The sequence below is a fragment of the Notamacropus eugenii genome, chromosome 2 (assembly GCF_028372415.1).
Source record: "Notamacropus eugenii isolate mMacEug1 chromosome 2, mMacEug1.pri_v2, whole genome shotgun sequence".
NCBI lineage: Eukaryota > Metazoa > Chordata > Mammalia > Diprotodontia > Macropodidae > Notamacropus > Notamacropus eugenii.
In genome coordinates this window covers 256,347,614-256,361,649 of record NC_092873.1, presented here as the reverse complement: position 1 = coordinate 256,361,649, position 14,036 = coordinate 256,347,614, and the positions used below count along the sequence as shown (strand labels likewise).

Below are 14,036 nucleotides of genomic sequence, written 5' to 3'. Positions count from 1 at the left end.
ACTTCTGCTAGAGTGATTTTCCCTTTATATTGATGGACATAAATTTGCAAAGGTAGGAATAAGGGTTTTAGAGAAGACTACTTCCAAAAGATCTGAGGGACTTTAAATTCATTGTAGGTTCACAACAAAGATGGTAGCCAAGGTAGTTTATAGGATTTCAGGCTACATTTATAGCTGTCTAGCAAAATCTAGCATTTATATAGCAATTTAAGGTTTTCAAAGTGCTTTGCGTATGTTACCTCATTTAATCCTTATGGCAACTTTATAATTTAGGCACTATTATTATCTACATTGTATAGATGAGGAAATCAAGGCTGACAGAGGGTTGAACAACTTACCCAGGATAACATGGTAAGAATCTAGGGCAGCATATACACTTAAGTCTTCCTTACTTCAAGTTCAGCTCTCTATCCACATTTAGAAAAGCACAGTATCCATAACAAGGGAGGTTGTTCCCACTGTACCCACAGTAGCTAGACTATATCAGGAACACCCTAATTTTTTTTAGGCATGACATTTTGGAAAGAGTATGAGCTAGATGAAGATCATTCTGGGTGGTGAGGGGGAACTAGAAACCAGAAAATACGATTATTGGTTATAAGAACGGAGGAAAGGAATTAAAGAACACATGCTTCAAGGGTTTCATTGGCTACTGTGGGGAAAAAGAATATTACTTGTCTGCCTTGGTCATAGAGGCCATAACTAGGAAGCAGTGGATAGAGTATAAAGAAAGTCCTATTTAAACTCAATAGAAGAAAACAACTTGTTTTAACAATTACAGCCGTTCACAAGTAGAATAGGCTGTCTCAGGATGTAATGTAGTGATGATGATGATGGTGATGGTGGTGATAGGTAGTCTATAGTATGTAGATTGCAAATCACTTTATTAATATTATCTCATTTTATCTTTATGACAACCTGGGGAGATAGCTTCTATTTTACAGATAAGGAAACTGAGGCAGTGTTTAAGTGACTTGCACCTAGATTAACAGTCACTCAGTGGCTGAGGCTGGCTGTGAATTCAGATGTTTCTGATTCCAGGTCCAGCTCTCTGTTACCTGACTGCATTTCCCTTTATCACCACTTATATGATCACTTGTTAGGGATGTTGGAGAGGAGATTCTTCTTTAGATATGAGTTGGACTACATGAATTCTGAGATTCTCCCAAATCTGAGAACCTGTGATTCTCTGTGAAAATAATTTAAAATAGTGGGAATATGTGCAGTTGCATAAGGAGGATATATGTATGCAAGAAGAGAAGGTTTTGTTATGGTGGGAATGGGAAGAGGTATTTTTTTCAGCTGACATATGAGATCAGAACTTCTTTCTTCATCATTCACTTATCCATTATTTTTGAATGCACATCTTTCAAACCCCTATTTCTAACATTTTTGGTACTGTCTTCTACTTAGTCATGGTGGATGACCCAACTATAAAAAGAAGAGAGAGATTTTCAAACCACTTTTCCTACCACCATGACCACTGCCACTTCCCTGAATTTATTTCTTTTCATATCTCCCCTAGTGTCAGTGTTTTACAATTTGTATTTTGTATTACAATTGCATTATGTCTCTTGAAGTCTATATTTACATTGCATTAAAGCAGGGTGGGATGATCTCTTCCACAATTTATTATTTTCATTCTTTCATAGCTGATCCAGGCTGAGTCACCAAGGCTCTCTCTTTTTTTGTCAAAGCTGGAAAATATGATTCCCCTCAGATCCTTTCTGTTATATGGCTTCTCTTGTTTAAATCTTTAGTTTTTACAAAGGCTGAGTCTCCTCCCAAAGGGATGGCGACTAGACCTATAATTTCAATTGTCTATGAAAGTCCAGTTGAAGAGTATAATCTGTGAATGCAAAATACCTTCTCTGCAGCTAAAAGTCTTACCAAAAAGCTCACACTGTGAAGAAGTTAAGTATCTTGTCTGGTGTCACACAACCAGTATGTTAGTGGTACACTTTGAACAGACATTACCTGGCTTTGAGGCCCCTTTCTATCTACTATGTCACTTTGTGTCTCACAAAAATTATAAAGAAATTAATCATCTTAACTCAGTCTTTTCCTTAGAATTGTCAATTGCCACCAATATAGATTTGAGAGCCCCATCTGCCAATTTGATTCCTCTGTGTGGAGCTCTGACGTAGAGGACAGGAGTTAAAGAAAACATATTTACCCTTTAGAATGGGGTTCCTTGGCTTACGGAGCTATTGACTTATCAAGATTATTGATTCTTTGTGGGAGTTTTTTTGTGAGACACGGAGGTTAGTACCTAGAGTCTTCTAATGAGAAACAGGGGTTAGGGTTAGCAATTTAGGAGATTTTTAATGCACTAAGATTGTATTAGTGAAAGTAAATGAAATGGCCAATCTTTTTAAAGTAACTTATGCAAGGCACTAATCTAGGCATTGTAAAGAATACAAGTATAATACTACTCAGTTGCTTCCCTCACAGTTTCCAGTCTAGTAAGGAAAATAGGAAATATATTCAGATATCTGTAATACTAAGTAGAAGAATGTGAATTTTTTTAATAAGAAAGATTAAAAAGCAGTGCTATAGGAATTCAGAGGAAGGAAACATCATTTTTATCTGGGGTGAAAAAGGAAGAAAAGACATTTGAACTACATCTTGAAGGATGAATTACTTCAGTAGGATACCCAATGGAAAGGGTAACATGAAGAACTCCAGTATTTGCAAATCATCTCATATCTTCTAATACACAAATGAAGATAGCAACTGTCTTTCTCAAACATACAGCTTGCAAAGGAAAGGTCAGGAGAAAAATATATGCATATACATATATATATTAACATTATTTTTTTAAAATTTTGAGTTAAAAATTCTCTTCCTCTCCCACTCTTTGAGAAGACACAAGGTGATATGAATTTTATATGTGAAGTCAAGCAAAACATATTCCAATATTACCTGTGTTGCAAAAAAAAAAGCATAATAGATTGTGCTCCAACCTCTTGTTTTAACTCTTGTTTGTCTTTCTCTGTGAAATGTGTTTTTATAAAGATATTGTTGGATTCTGGTTTGTAATCCATTCTTCTATCTGCTTCTGTTTTATGGGTAAGTTCATCCCATTCACATTCACAGTTATGATGACCACCTGTTCATCTCCCTCCATCTTATTTTCTTCTGTTTATCCTTTTCTCTCTCTTTTTATCCTGTTTTTCCTGTAAAGTCTGTGTTGCCTCTCATCACTGCCTTCTTTTATATGCCCTCCCTTTCCTTTGTCCATTTCTCCTCCTATGTCCCTGTTGGGTAACATAGATTTCTATTCCCAGATGAGGATGTATTTATATATATATTTTCCTCTTAAGAACCATTAAGATGTGAATGAGATTCAGGCATTACTTCTCCTACCATTTTCTCCTGCATTGTAAAAGATTTTCCTTGTATGCCTCCTTTAAATGAGATAACTTACCCCATTATTTCTCTCCTTTCCCCCTTCTTATCTGTGTATTTTTGTATTATCCCAACATAATCAACTCATTCCTATACCCTCTTTCTGTGCAGAATCCTTTAAACTACCTGAGTAATGATAAAGTGCTTTTAAGTTACATTTATCATCTTCCCATGTGGAAAAGTAAACAGTTTAATTTTATTGATGAAATTCCTGGGAATTTTCATTTTGGGATCTCTTTCAGATGGTGATTGGTGGATTCTCTCCATTTCTATTTTACCCTTTGGTTACATGGATGGGGAACCTGGGGGAGGTTCCTTACCCCAAAAGGATTTGGGATCAGTTTTCATTGATAATTTCTTGAATTATGATGCCTAGGCTCTTTCTTTGATCATGGCTTTCAGGTATTCAAGTCATTCTTAAATTATCTCTGCTTCATCTATTTTCCAGGTCATTTGTTTTGACTTTGTGCTTCCAAAGTGGTATGATCTGTGGTAAAGTGTGGTCACTGATCACCTAGTCTGCACTATGGTCCTTACCCAGGAAGGGTTTCTGATCCCTTGAGATTGCAATTCATACTGAACCCCAGGGCTCCTTTTCCCTCTTGACTGAAAGTGCTCCTCTCTTTCCTAGACCTATGACCCAGAAGAGAGTGTCTGGTCCTACATCTAGTGCTAGCACAGGGTCCTCCATTTTCTCTTTCTGTCAAGTTCCTAGATCCCACTCTGGCTTGAGAGCTCCTGAAACTGCTGCTGCTTCTGTCACAACCACTTAGTCTCACCACTGGTGTTTTGTCCATGTGGGCTCTGGGTCACCTTACATCCCTATGTCACAAATCTTTCTTTCAATCTTCTAAATTGTCTTGGGCTAGAAAAATGTCCACCCTGATCTTGTTGGCTCTACCGCTTCAGAATTCAGTTTAAGGCAATATTTTAAAGTTGCTTGGAGAGAAATGTTAGGAGAGCTCAGCTGCTTACTTACTCTGCCATATTGCCTGTGCCTCCCCCAACTCAGAATATTTTTTAAAAGAATACTGCCCCAATTTCACACTAATCTGGCATGAGTGTGACTGTAGTCAAAACAGATTATAAAAGACAAACCAATAAGCTGTTAAAATTAATGGAGAGAGGATCCATGGCATCAAGAAAGTATGATTTTTGCTTGAAAAAGTGATCAGCCAAGTTTGATTGGCCAGTAAAGAAAGTGGAGTATTTATGGGAGATAAGCCTAGATTTTGAGTAAAGAAAAAGAGTTTGCAGTACTCTGGTTACCTTCCTGAATTCCAGTCTATCATTAGCAACGCTTTTTATTTGTTCAACAATAAAATCCATGCAGTTACTCCATTTGATATTATTCTGAGAAAGGCTTGATGAGGGGCTGTATTTTTGACATTTACAGTTTGTTGAATAAAAAACATTGATTTTATTATGAATAATAGGAATTCAAATGAATTGTGAGAATCATGATGTTAAAGACACAATTGTCTTTGCCATATTGAATGGGTGTATGTGAGTTTGTACATCTGTGCCAAGTTCAAGATTCATTTAATAACCTAGTGATGGTCCAAAAATTCATCTCAGGTGTTATGCTTGGCCCAGTCATTTTCTATATTGAATGTAAAAAGGAGCATACAATTTTGATTCTAAGGTCACTGATTAATAATAGGAAGGAGAAATCTCATGTTGAGATTCTCTTTTATGATCTAGTGTATCATTAAAGTTCAATTTGAAAGTGAAGGACACATAATACCATTGGGTTGGGGATCAGGATTTTAGAAATGATTCTTACTAAAAACTATTTTGGGGAAAATGCTCACTTTTTTTTCTCCCTTCTAATTTCTTGGCCAGTGTTTGTTAGGTTCAACTCCAGTCATGGTTTCCCAGTGGAGGTCGATGCAGACACCAGCATCTTCCAGCTCAAGGAGGTGGTTGCTAAGCGACAGGGGGTTCCAGCTGACCAGTTGCATGTGATTTTTGCAGGGAAGGAGCTTGGGAATGACTTGACACTGCAGGTAAGTCTCCCCTTGTGGATTTGTTGCTGGGATGCTGGCAGCCCCATGGCTCCTGCCTCTCATGCTGCCAATCTGACATTGATGCCTGAGATCTAATAGAATAAATAGTGCCTGGGGATTCCTTGAACTTTACTCCACACTGCTTCATTAATTCTGACCTTCTTAATTATGCATTAAAACAGCAAGCAGGAAGGATAGGAAGAATGAATATGAGTGAGAGAGAATACATGAGCTGAGCTTAGTGAATAAATGTTTACTGACTACAGGAGCAAGCTATGCACAATTTCTGTGTCTGTTCAATTTCTACCTTACTTATTCCATTTGAATCTTAATGAAGAAGGATGTGAATAAATTGTTCCAAATCAGGCTGCTCAGGCACCATCACGTGGAATTTGTAACCCAATTGTGACCCCTGGAGGATAGTGACAGGCCCATTTTATGAGTGGAGAACTTGTTAGGGAAATTATTCACCACAGCCAATGAGACTTGAGATCCTCATGGTCTAAATTCAGGTGGGACAAGGGAGATTAGGCACAGCCAGATTTGTTTGTGAATTTCACCTCTTCAAGTTCCATTATTTCTTGGGATTCGTTACAGGAAGCATGAAAAGAGAGGAACCTAGGTTTTCATCAGTGTGATGCCCACTCTCTTCCCATGGCATTGAAAAACAGTCTTGTTAGTCCTGTGGCTTGGGTCATAGGAACATTTGGTTATCTGAAACACAAAGATCACTTTGAGGGAGACTTAGAGATTGGTAAATAGTCGATGGTGTTAAAAGCTTTAGAGCCTAAATGCATTCTGCAGGTGGTTGAGCCCCTCCTTCCTCCTTTTTTTCTCCTTTTTCTTTCTTAACCAGCACAGATTAATTGACACTCATGTTTACAGCTGTTGGGGGGTGATGGGGAGGAGGATGCTGCTGAACACAGAAGGGTTGCTGTGCCTGGCTGCACAAGCACTCCTTGTATTGATATCCTGTCATTGCCTCTTCTCACTTATGATATTTATTGCTTTGTAAGATGCTTTAGGGAGTTAGGGTACACAAAATAAACTATAGAAATGCAAATCATTCCTGTCATTCTTTGTTGTCTCTCCTGCTGCTACTGTAGATGTACATATTCATTGTGCACAAACTGCTGTGCTTAGCTTTTTGGCAATTTGTTTCTCTCCGGGAAAGTGCATGTGCTTAAAAAAAAACACACCACAGCGTTGCATGTATTTTTACCCAGTTGACTTAAAAATGCTTTTTTTTTCTATATGTGCTAAGCCCTTAAATATAAAGACCTTTCCTTTCCAACCAGTTGATCATAAAATAACCACCTAAAGCCAATTGTTTTCTGTAGCCAGATTTTTCAAGTGTTAGTAATTGTCAACTTCTTGTAGAGTGGATATAAAACCCTGTTTAGGCTAATGACGTAAAATAGTCATCAGCTAGTTTTGTCTTAACATACTTGAATCTTCATAGATCCTGGTAATTTGATTTGGAATGCACAAACATATATTATTAATTTAAGAATATTTCCCCCACTAAAACATGGGACTATTTTACTCCCTTAAAAAAAAAGTTTCTAGAAAGTTGGATCAGTATGCAAACATGTACTCTGAGGGAGACTAAAGAAACTTCTTTGGCATAAGAAGAAAGTTGGGGGAGATCCAGGCTATTAATGTATAGTATAATGACTGCCTTGGTAATCTTAAATGAAAAAGATTGAGACTGTTTTGAGAGTAAGAGTGTCTCAGAAACATAAAATTTAAACAACAGAATCAAAATAGTTCCAGAAGATATGTAAGGGGATAACAAGCCACTTGAACCCACATTGGAGCATTCTAAAGTATTTTTTAAATTCTTAGAACCATTATTGTAGACATTTTTATCACATCAGCATTATAGCTAGCATTTTTACAGGGTACTTTCTATGAGCCAGCCACCGTTTTAAGCACTTTACAAATATTATCTAATTTGATCCTCACAACAGTGTTGGGAGGTAGATACTATGAAGCCCTTTTTACAGATCTGCTTCAACTTCCTTATCCCCACAGATTTAGCATCCTAAAATGTGTAACAGTATTCTGAAGTATTTGAAAAAAAATCATCCCATTCATTTCTCCCAGTGTGTGATTCAGTATTCAAAGCAAGTGTATAATGTATACCTAAAATGGTTAGATATTACTATATTAGGTACTGTAGAGTTCTGAATTTTTTATGGTATGATTTCAGTAGAAATCTCAACTCCAGTTTCACTTTCAGTCTAACACAACATTTCAGTTGCTTTCTGGATTTTTTTAAAGTTTCTTTCCCCCTTAGATATACCATAACATACCATATTTACTTTAGATATACCATATCAAATTGGGCAGATTTTTAATGTATTTGACTATCCTCCTTGTAGACTAATAAATTTAGGGAAAGTCAAAGGCTATAAATTGAGTTGTTTTAAGAGACTTGCTAGAACAATATTGGATGATTGCAGAAAAGGAAACCTAAGAATACTTTTATGGGCTCTGAAAAGAAAAAGGCAGCAACCAAATTTTTATAGAATTACTATGTTACTTTGAAGTGGTGGGAAACAAATAATCTAGGAACCTTCAGCTCCCTCATCTACATATAGGCTGTAGTTTAGCTTAAAACTGCAGTTAAGTATTTTGGTACACTCAGTATATAAGGTCCAGATTTTAAAAAGAAATTCAGTTTTTGCTAATAGGATTATATATTATAGAATTGTTTATAGACAGTTGTAAAACAATTAAAAATGTTCACTGAGTATTATGTTGAACATGAGTAAAATATAGCTCTTTTCACTTCTAAGAAAAAGGAAGTCATTTTGGGCTTTGGAGACTTGAACACATTTTTGTTACTTTTATTTTAAAACTATAGATTTTTAAGAAAAAGTGATGCTGCACATAGAATCTGTTTTTATCATACTCAAAGGGAACCAGAATTGCTGCATTTTTTCAAACTTTATTAACAAATGAATCTGTTGTTTAATTAAAAGGGGCACTTTGTATTGTTAATTAATTTCCCTTTGCTAAAGCAAATTATTTGAATAGTCAGTATTTGTACATAATCAAAAATATGAAGAAAGGCTCCAATGGGAGAATTAGGGAGTATTGCTCTTTGTCTTGGGCCTTTTCTACGGTACCTTTATTTGAATAAAATGTCAAATGTTGTTAATATTTGACAGGTTTTTTAAAATGTTGATGGTTGGGTTTTTACCAGATTTTTGTAAATAGTGCTTCTTGACATGTTACTCAAGTTAGTGAGCATGAGAGAGTTCTTAGAAGGGACATGTTGGTAAATGTTTAATAACTGGCTCTGGAGGAAAATATGTATTCTGTACATTTTTAGGTTTCATGTGCATCATTAGGGTTTTATCCATAGTTTTTTAAGCTACACAATTAACAAAACAATTAATCAAACCCTTGTAGTATTTCCTGATTTCCAACGTGTAAATGTTCACATTGGAAGCTTAACAGTCACTTCTCATGAGCTGAGTGTAGCATATACATACACTCATGCCTCTTAGGACTGCTCGAAATGATTACTTGTTCTTTGCTCAAACCATCAAATCATTTATATGATATTTTGAAGAAGAAAAAAGGTAGATTCCATTAATTAACCATTCATATTGTAAAAATATGAAAATGCCTGGGGATGTACAAATGCATGTATTATAGGTGATTTCAACTGTACAAGTTTTATTTAGCTATAGCAGCAGTATGAGGGTGAATGCCATGGCATGGAAATATCCTTGTTATATGAATTTGGGTATAATAATAGAACTGTCAAAATGGATGTTTTCCTATGTTAAAAAAAAGATATGAACTTTAAAATTTAGAAAGTTTAGGAAGTCATTTTCCAGGAATTTTTTTTCTTTTGAAAAAGATTTACCTCTAAACTTCCTTAAAGTTCTAACTTTCCTATCTAAAACCAATGGATACCCATTTACATTGGAGTGTCCAGGAATTCATCTATTATACAAAGAGATGTGCAGGAGTAGAATAAACTAATGTCTACTCCTTTCTTCCAGGTTGTTTGTATTGTAAAACCTGAGACTAAAAAATACATAAAGTCTTTATGTGCTTTTAAATTTTACTAACAGAGGTTGGAGAAATCAGAGAAATAATATGTAACTGATATTTCAAATCAAATTTTTCAAATTTTAAATAATCTACATTTCACATTTGAAAGGAAGTACTAAATCTTCAAGTTCATTGGAAGGCCAATTATTCCAAACAGACCTGTACAGAAATATCACACACACACACACACACACACACACACACGCACACACATACACACACACGCACACACACGCACACACCTACCTAAATAATTGGTAATCCAACTTTTGCTTTGCTCATATACTTCCAGTGAAGGAAAATTTACTACCTTGAGAGGTGGTTCATTCCAATTTTCTGATGGCTGTAATTCTAAGGAAGTTTTTTCCCCTCCTTATATAGAGGGGAAATCTGCCTTTCTGTGAGTTCTACCTATTGGGTTTAGATCTGCCCTATGAGGCCCAGTGTACCAAACCTGACCTGTCTTCTACATGACAACACATCAAATATATGAAGACAAATGCTCCACCCACTGAGTTTACAGATTAAACAACCTTTTTTTTCCTAGTCACTCCTAATGTGGCATCGTCTCCTGGCTCCTCGTAATCCAGCTTATGTTCTTCTTTAAAGCCTAGGACAAATGAAAAACTAGCTTCTGTAGATATGCATGTAACTTGTGTCCTATTCCTTATAAAATAAAATCCATAATATCAGTGGGGTTAACTCTATATAGATATAATGCAAATCATTTTTATCCTACCTACAATCTACGTTGTTCAGGTTTGAGAATTTTAAAACTACACAGGGACTTTATGAAGATTCTCTGAGTACTTTGATGAACACAAAAATTATTAAACTGTATTCAAAAGGGTTGTTGTTTTTATCTATGACTGAAATGAAACTTTTTGTTATTGTTTGTCCTTTGATTTCTAAAAGGATCAAAGACATCACAGGGTGTCTTGACTCATGAATGAATTGAATTATGTGAGGCAGAGTAGCACAATGTTGTCAGCCTCACTCTCTCTTCCACTGTCATCAAAATCCAGTGACAAGACAAAAGTCAGGACAATTGGCGATGGCCCAGAATGTAATGGATGATGTTGGTGTCTTCAAAGACTAACCAAGCTTATTATGACCTACAGCAGTCTGTACCTGGTCAGAGACTTCACTACTTGTGCCCCTTTCTTGGGTCACCTTAGACTGCTTCATCTGTAACATTCTGCACAAGGCTTAGGAAAATCTTTTGTCTCTCCACCTATATATATATACTTCAATTCCTAACAAGACATTATTCTTGTGTCTAGACCCCAAAGCTACCTAACTGCCCACCCCCATCCTTGTTTTCAGGGCTTTTGTTGTCATTTTTTCTTTGAAATGTTTGTGAATTGACCTCAATGAAATCTACTTACAGCTTCTTTACTGATTTCTCTGTCTTGGCTGTTCCTGTGATGCACATTTTGTCATCTGGATCTTTGGGCCTTTCTCAGCCTTGATACATGTGTCCTCCTCCATCTGTTTTCTATATTCTATGACTCAAGCAGGCTAGCCAAATTAGCCCAGACTCCAGTGCCACGTCTGGATATCCTCATTACATAACTGCTTTTCCTAGCCACGCTAGCACTGTCATTTTGAATCTCTTCATTCAGATGAGCATGCCTCCATCTTCCCAACAACATACTGATTCTCATACCTGAGGGTCAATAGAGACTGAAGAACTTTTCCTTGTCCTGAAATAGAAGGTCAATTGATTCCCTTTCCCATCTCAAATGATAAATTTCTTTACTTGTGAAAATGATTTGTCTTTCCTCATCCTGAAGGCTACATATCACAATAATTACAATACAAAAATTACATCAGTGCATAGTATTATTAAAATATTGTCCCCTTACAGATTATTAGGTTTAGCCATTCTAAACCATTAGAACACCCCTAACACAGTTTAAAATTACAAATCATTGCTGTGCAGAACTGAAATTAGGCATCGACAACCCTCTAAATCCTGTGCCCTATAGAATGGATACTGCAAATCCACTATTCTCTTTCCATAGACAGACTATCAATGAGATGCTTTTTTACTCCATGATTCACAAGATAAAATATTGCCAAATGGTCCTCCTGTTCATAAATGTTACATGTAGTTTCTAGCACAGGTGTTTTCTATTTAACTTTAGAATGCTGCATCTTTATCTGTGGAAGTGAATGGGAGGTTCATATTGACCCTGATTGTAAGAAATAAGTGCCACCCACTTCCTTGTCACTCAGCTTTTCACAGTATAGGAAAATTGTTGTAAGAGTGGCTGTTTAGATATGACCTTGAAACAATGATAACTGAATTTATCATTGGATCATGGCTCATCTGGAATGCTATTTTCCTTTTGATTCAGGACACTAGAAAAGTGAGGTTAAGTGCCATCATACTTACACTTTCAGTCCTTTCCTGCCATGTTTGTTTATGAGAAAACAATTCTATAAATAACACCCTTGAATAACAGTGAATAAAAAGCAAGATTCTTTTGAAATATAGTCTTTCTATGAAACTCATTGCTGATCTCATTTATTTAAGTAAATGTAAATGAATTTCACTCCTATATTCCTCTAAAGAACTGATGCATTAGCAGAGGAGCTGGTAAGCACCACACAGAATTAATGGAGGAGAATCATCTACATAGAATGAGTTCACATTTCAAAGAGCCAGAGAATTTAATCTGTTTGTGTCTGTGTATTTATATGAGTCAGTCATAAAAGTACCCCGAATTACTTACCTCTTTGCATAATTCAAAACCTTCAGAAATGTAATTTCTCTGTTGAAAGGAAGACTTGACATTTTGGTGCCCCTGTGGACTTATGAAACATCTTTGAGGATTGCCATGGATAAATGACTGGGGGGAAAGTTATCTTCTTTGAGCTTATATGAGACTGAAACTTTATACACTCAAAATGGTGAAGAGGTTACCTTTACTTCCCCTGGTCATTTTCACTAATACTTCATGGAGTTCCACAAAACTCAGAGAAAATGGGCAAATCAGTGATTCCCTTTGGTAGTTGCTATAGTTGACCAACCCCCAATACATCATATTTATGATGGACTTTTGTATTGTAATATAAAATGTAAAAATGTGTTTCATAGACAAATAAGAACAGAACAAAATCTCTGATTTCCTTGGTATAGGGAACTACCTGAATGAGGAAATTGCTTTACCAATGCAGTTTAAGACTTTCTATGCAGTTTCATTGTCTTAAACCATTTTCCTTTTAATGCATTTAGAGGTTAAATGACTTACCCAAATTCACAGAGTTAATATGTATCAGCAGTCGAACTTGAACCCAGATTCAGGAACTAACTTTCCACCCATTATGCCACTCTGCCTTTCATGTAGATAGAAATAGAATAGTGATAGAAAGTATTGAGGAATTAGTGAACAAATTATACTTGGGGAAACAAGCTTCTATATATTCAAAAATGTTTCTGTCTAAACAACATATGATTATATATGCATAGAAATCTTATTATAACACTTTTCAGTGAGAAGAAATCATATAAGGAAAATTTATTTGCATGTAGGTCAACACTGTGTATAATTCACATAAAAGCTATACCATAATTTTAAAATTTCAGAATTGATCATTATCCTCCATGGAGCTCACCTTCTCCAATCTTAAAATCAGAGTAAAGTAGAAATTCCTGTCAGGTAACATTTAAGACCTGTATGCATTAGGGAAAAAAGTGTTCACCTTTTTTTCTATTCCTTGAATAGAAATAAAGAATTGGATGCAGGAAATTTATGAACTTATATCTTTTCTTACATATGCTTTGTCATTTTAAGTTCTTTGTTCCACCAACCTTGAGTTGTATTCTTCCAAAAATTGTGGACAAAAATGCCTGTTGTATTAAAACTGAAATTTTTTTAAAAGGTAGAAATAAAGAAAATTGAGAATAAATGTAAGATTCACTGAAAGGATTCCATCAGATATCCTGAATTATTGGGGGTTGAGGTGGGGAAGGCTAGTCTTAATTTTTTTCTGTAGAAGGGATTTTACATTTTTTAACCTTTCCAGTATTTCATGCCAAAAAAATAATTGTTACACAACTTCAATAATGCAAATAGAAAGAACAAAATAATAATTACAACTGAACATGGAAGGAAGGAAGGAAGCAAGCATTCATTAAGCACTATGTACAGGTTATTTTTGTTCAGTTGTTTCAGTTGTGTCTGACTCTTCATGACCCCATTTGGGATTTTCTTGTCAAAAATACTAGAATGGTTTGCCATTTCCTGCTCTAGCTCACCTTACAGATGAGGAAACTGAGACAAACAGCGTTAGTGACTTGCCCAGGGTCACAAAGCTAAGTAACTGTCTGAAGTCACATTTGAACCTCAGGTCTTCCTGACTCCAGCCACAGCACTATCCGCTGCACCGCTTTACTATCCCATGTGCCAGGTACTTTATAAATATTATCTCATTTGATGTTCAGAACCACCCTCGAGGCAATGTTGTTTCTATTTCCCTTATGCAGGTAAAGACACTGAGGCAGACAAGCATCTTCCTGACTCAAGGCTC

At 35.9% G+C, this 14,036-nt stretch overlaps 1 protein-coding gene across 1 annotated transcript in view; it reads left to right on the top strand.

Annotated features, from left to right (window-relative positions):
* The window catches only part of PRKN (parkin RBR E3 ubiquitin protein ligase), a 1,884,374-nt gene that overhangs the window by 372,742 nt on the left and 1,497,596 nt on the right, over window positions 1–14,036 (top strand). Inside the window, exon 2 of the mRNA XM_072637710.1 lies at window positions 5,257–5,420. Coding sequence (XP_072493811.1) covers window positions 5,257–5,420 — 164 coding nt within the window. The remainder of the gene's footprint in view (window positions 1–5,256; window positions 5,421–14,036) is intronic.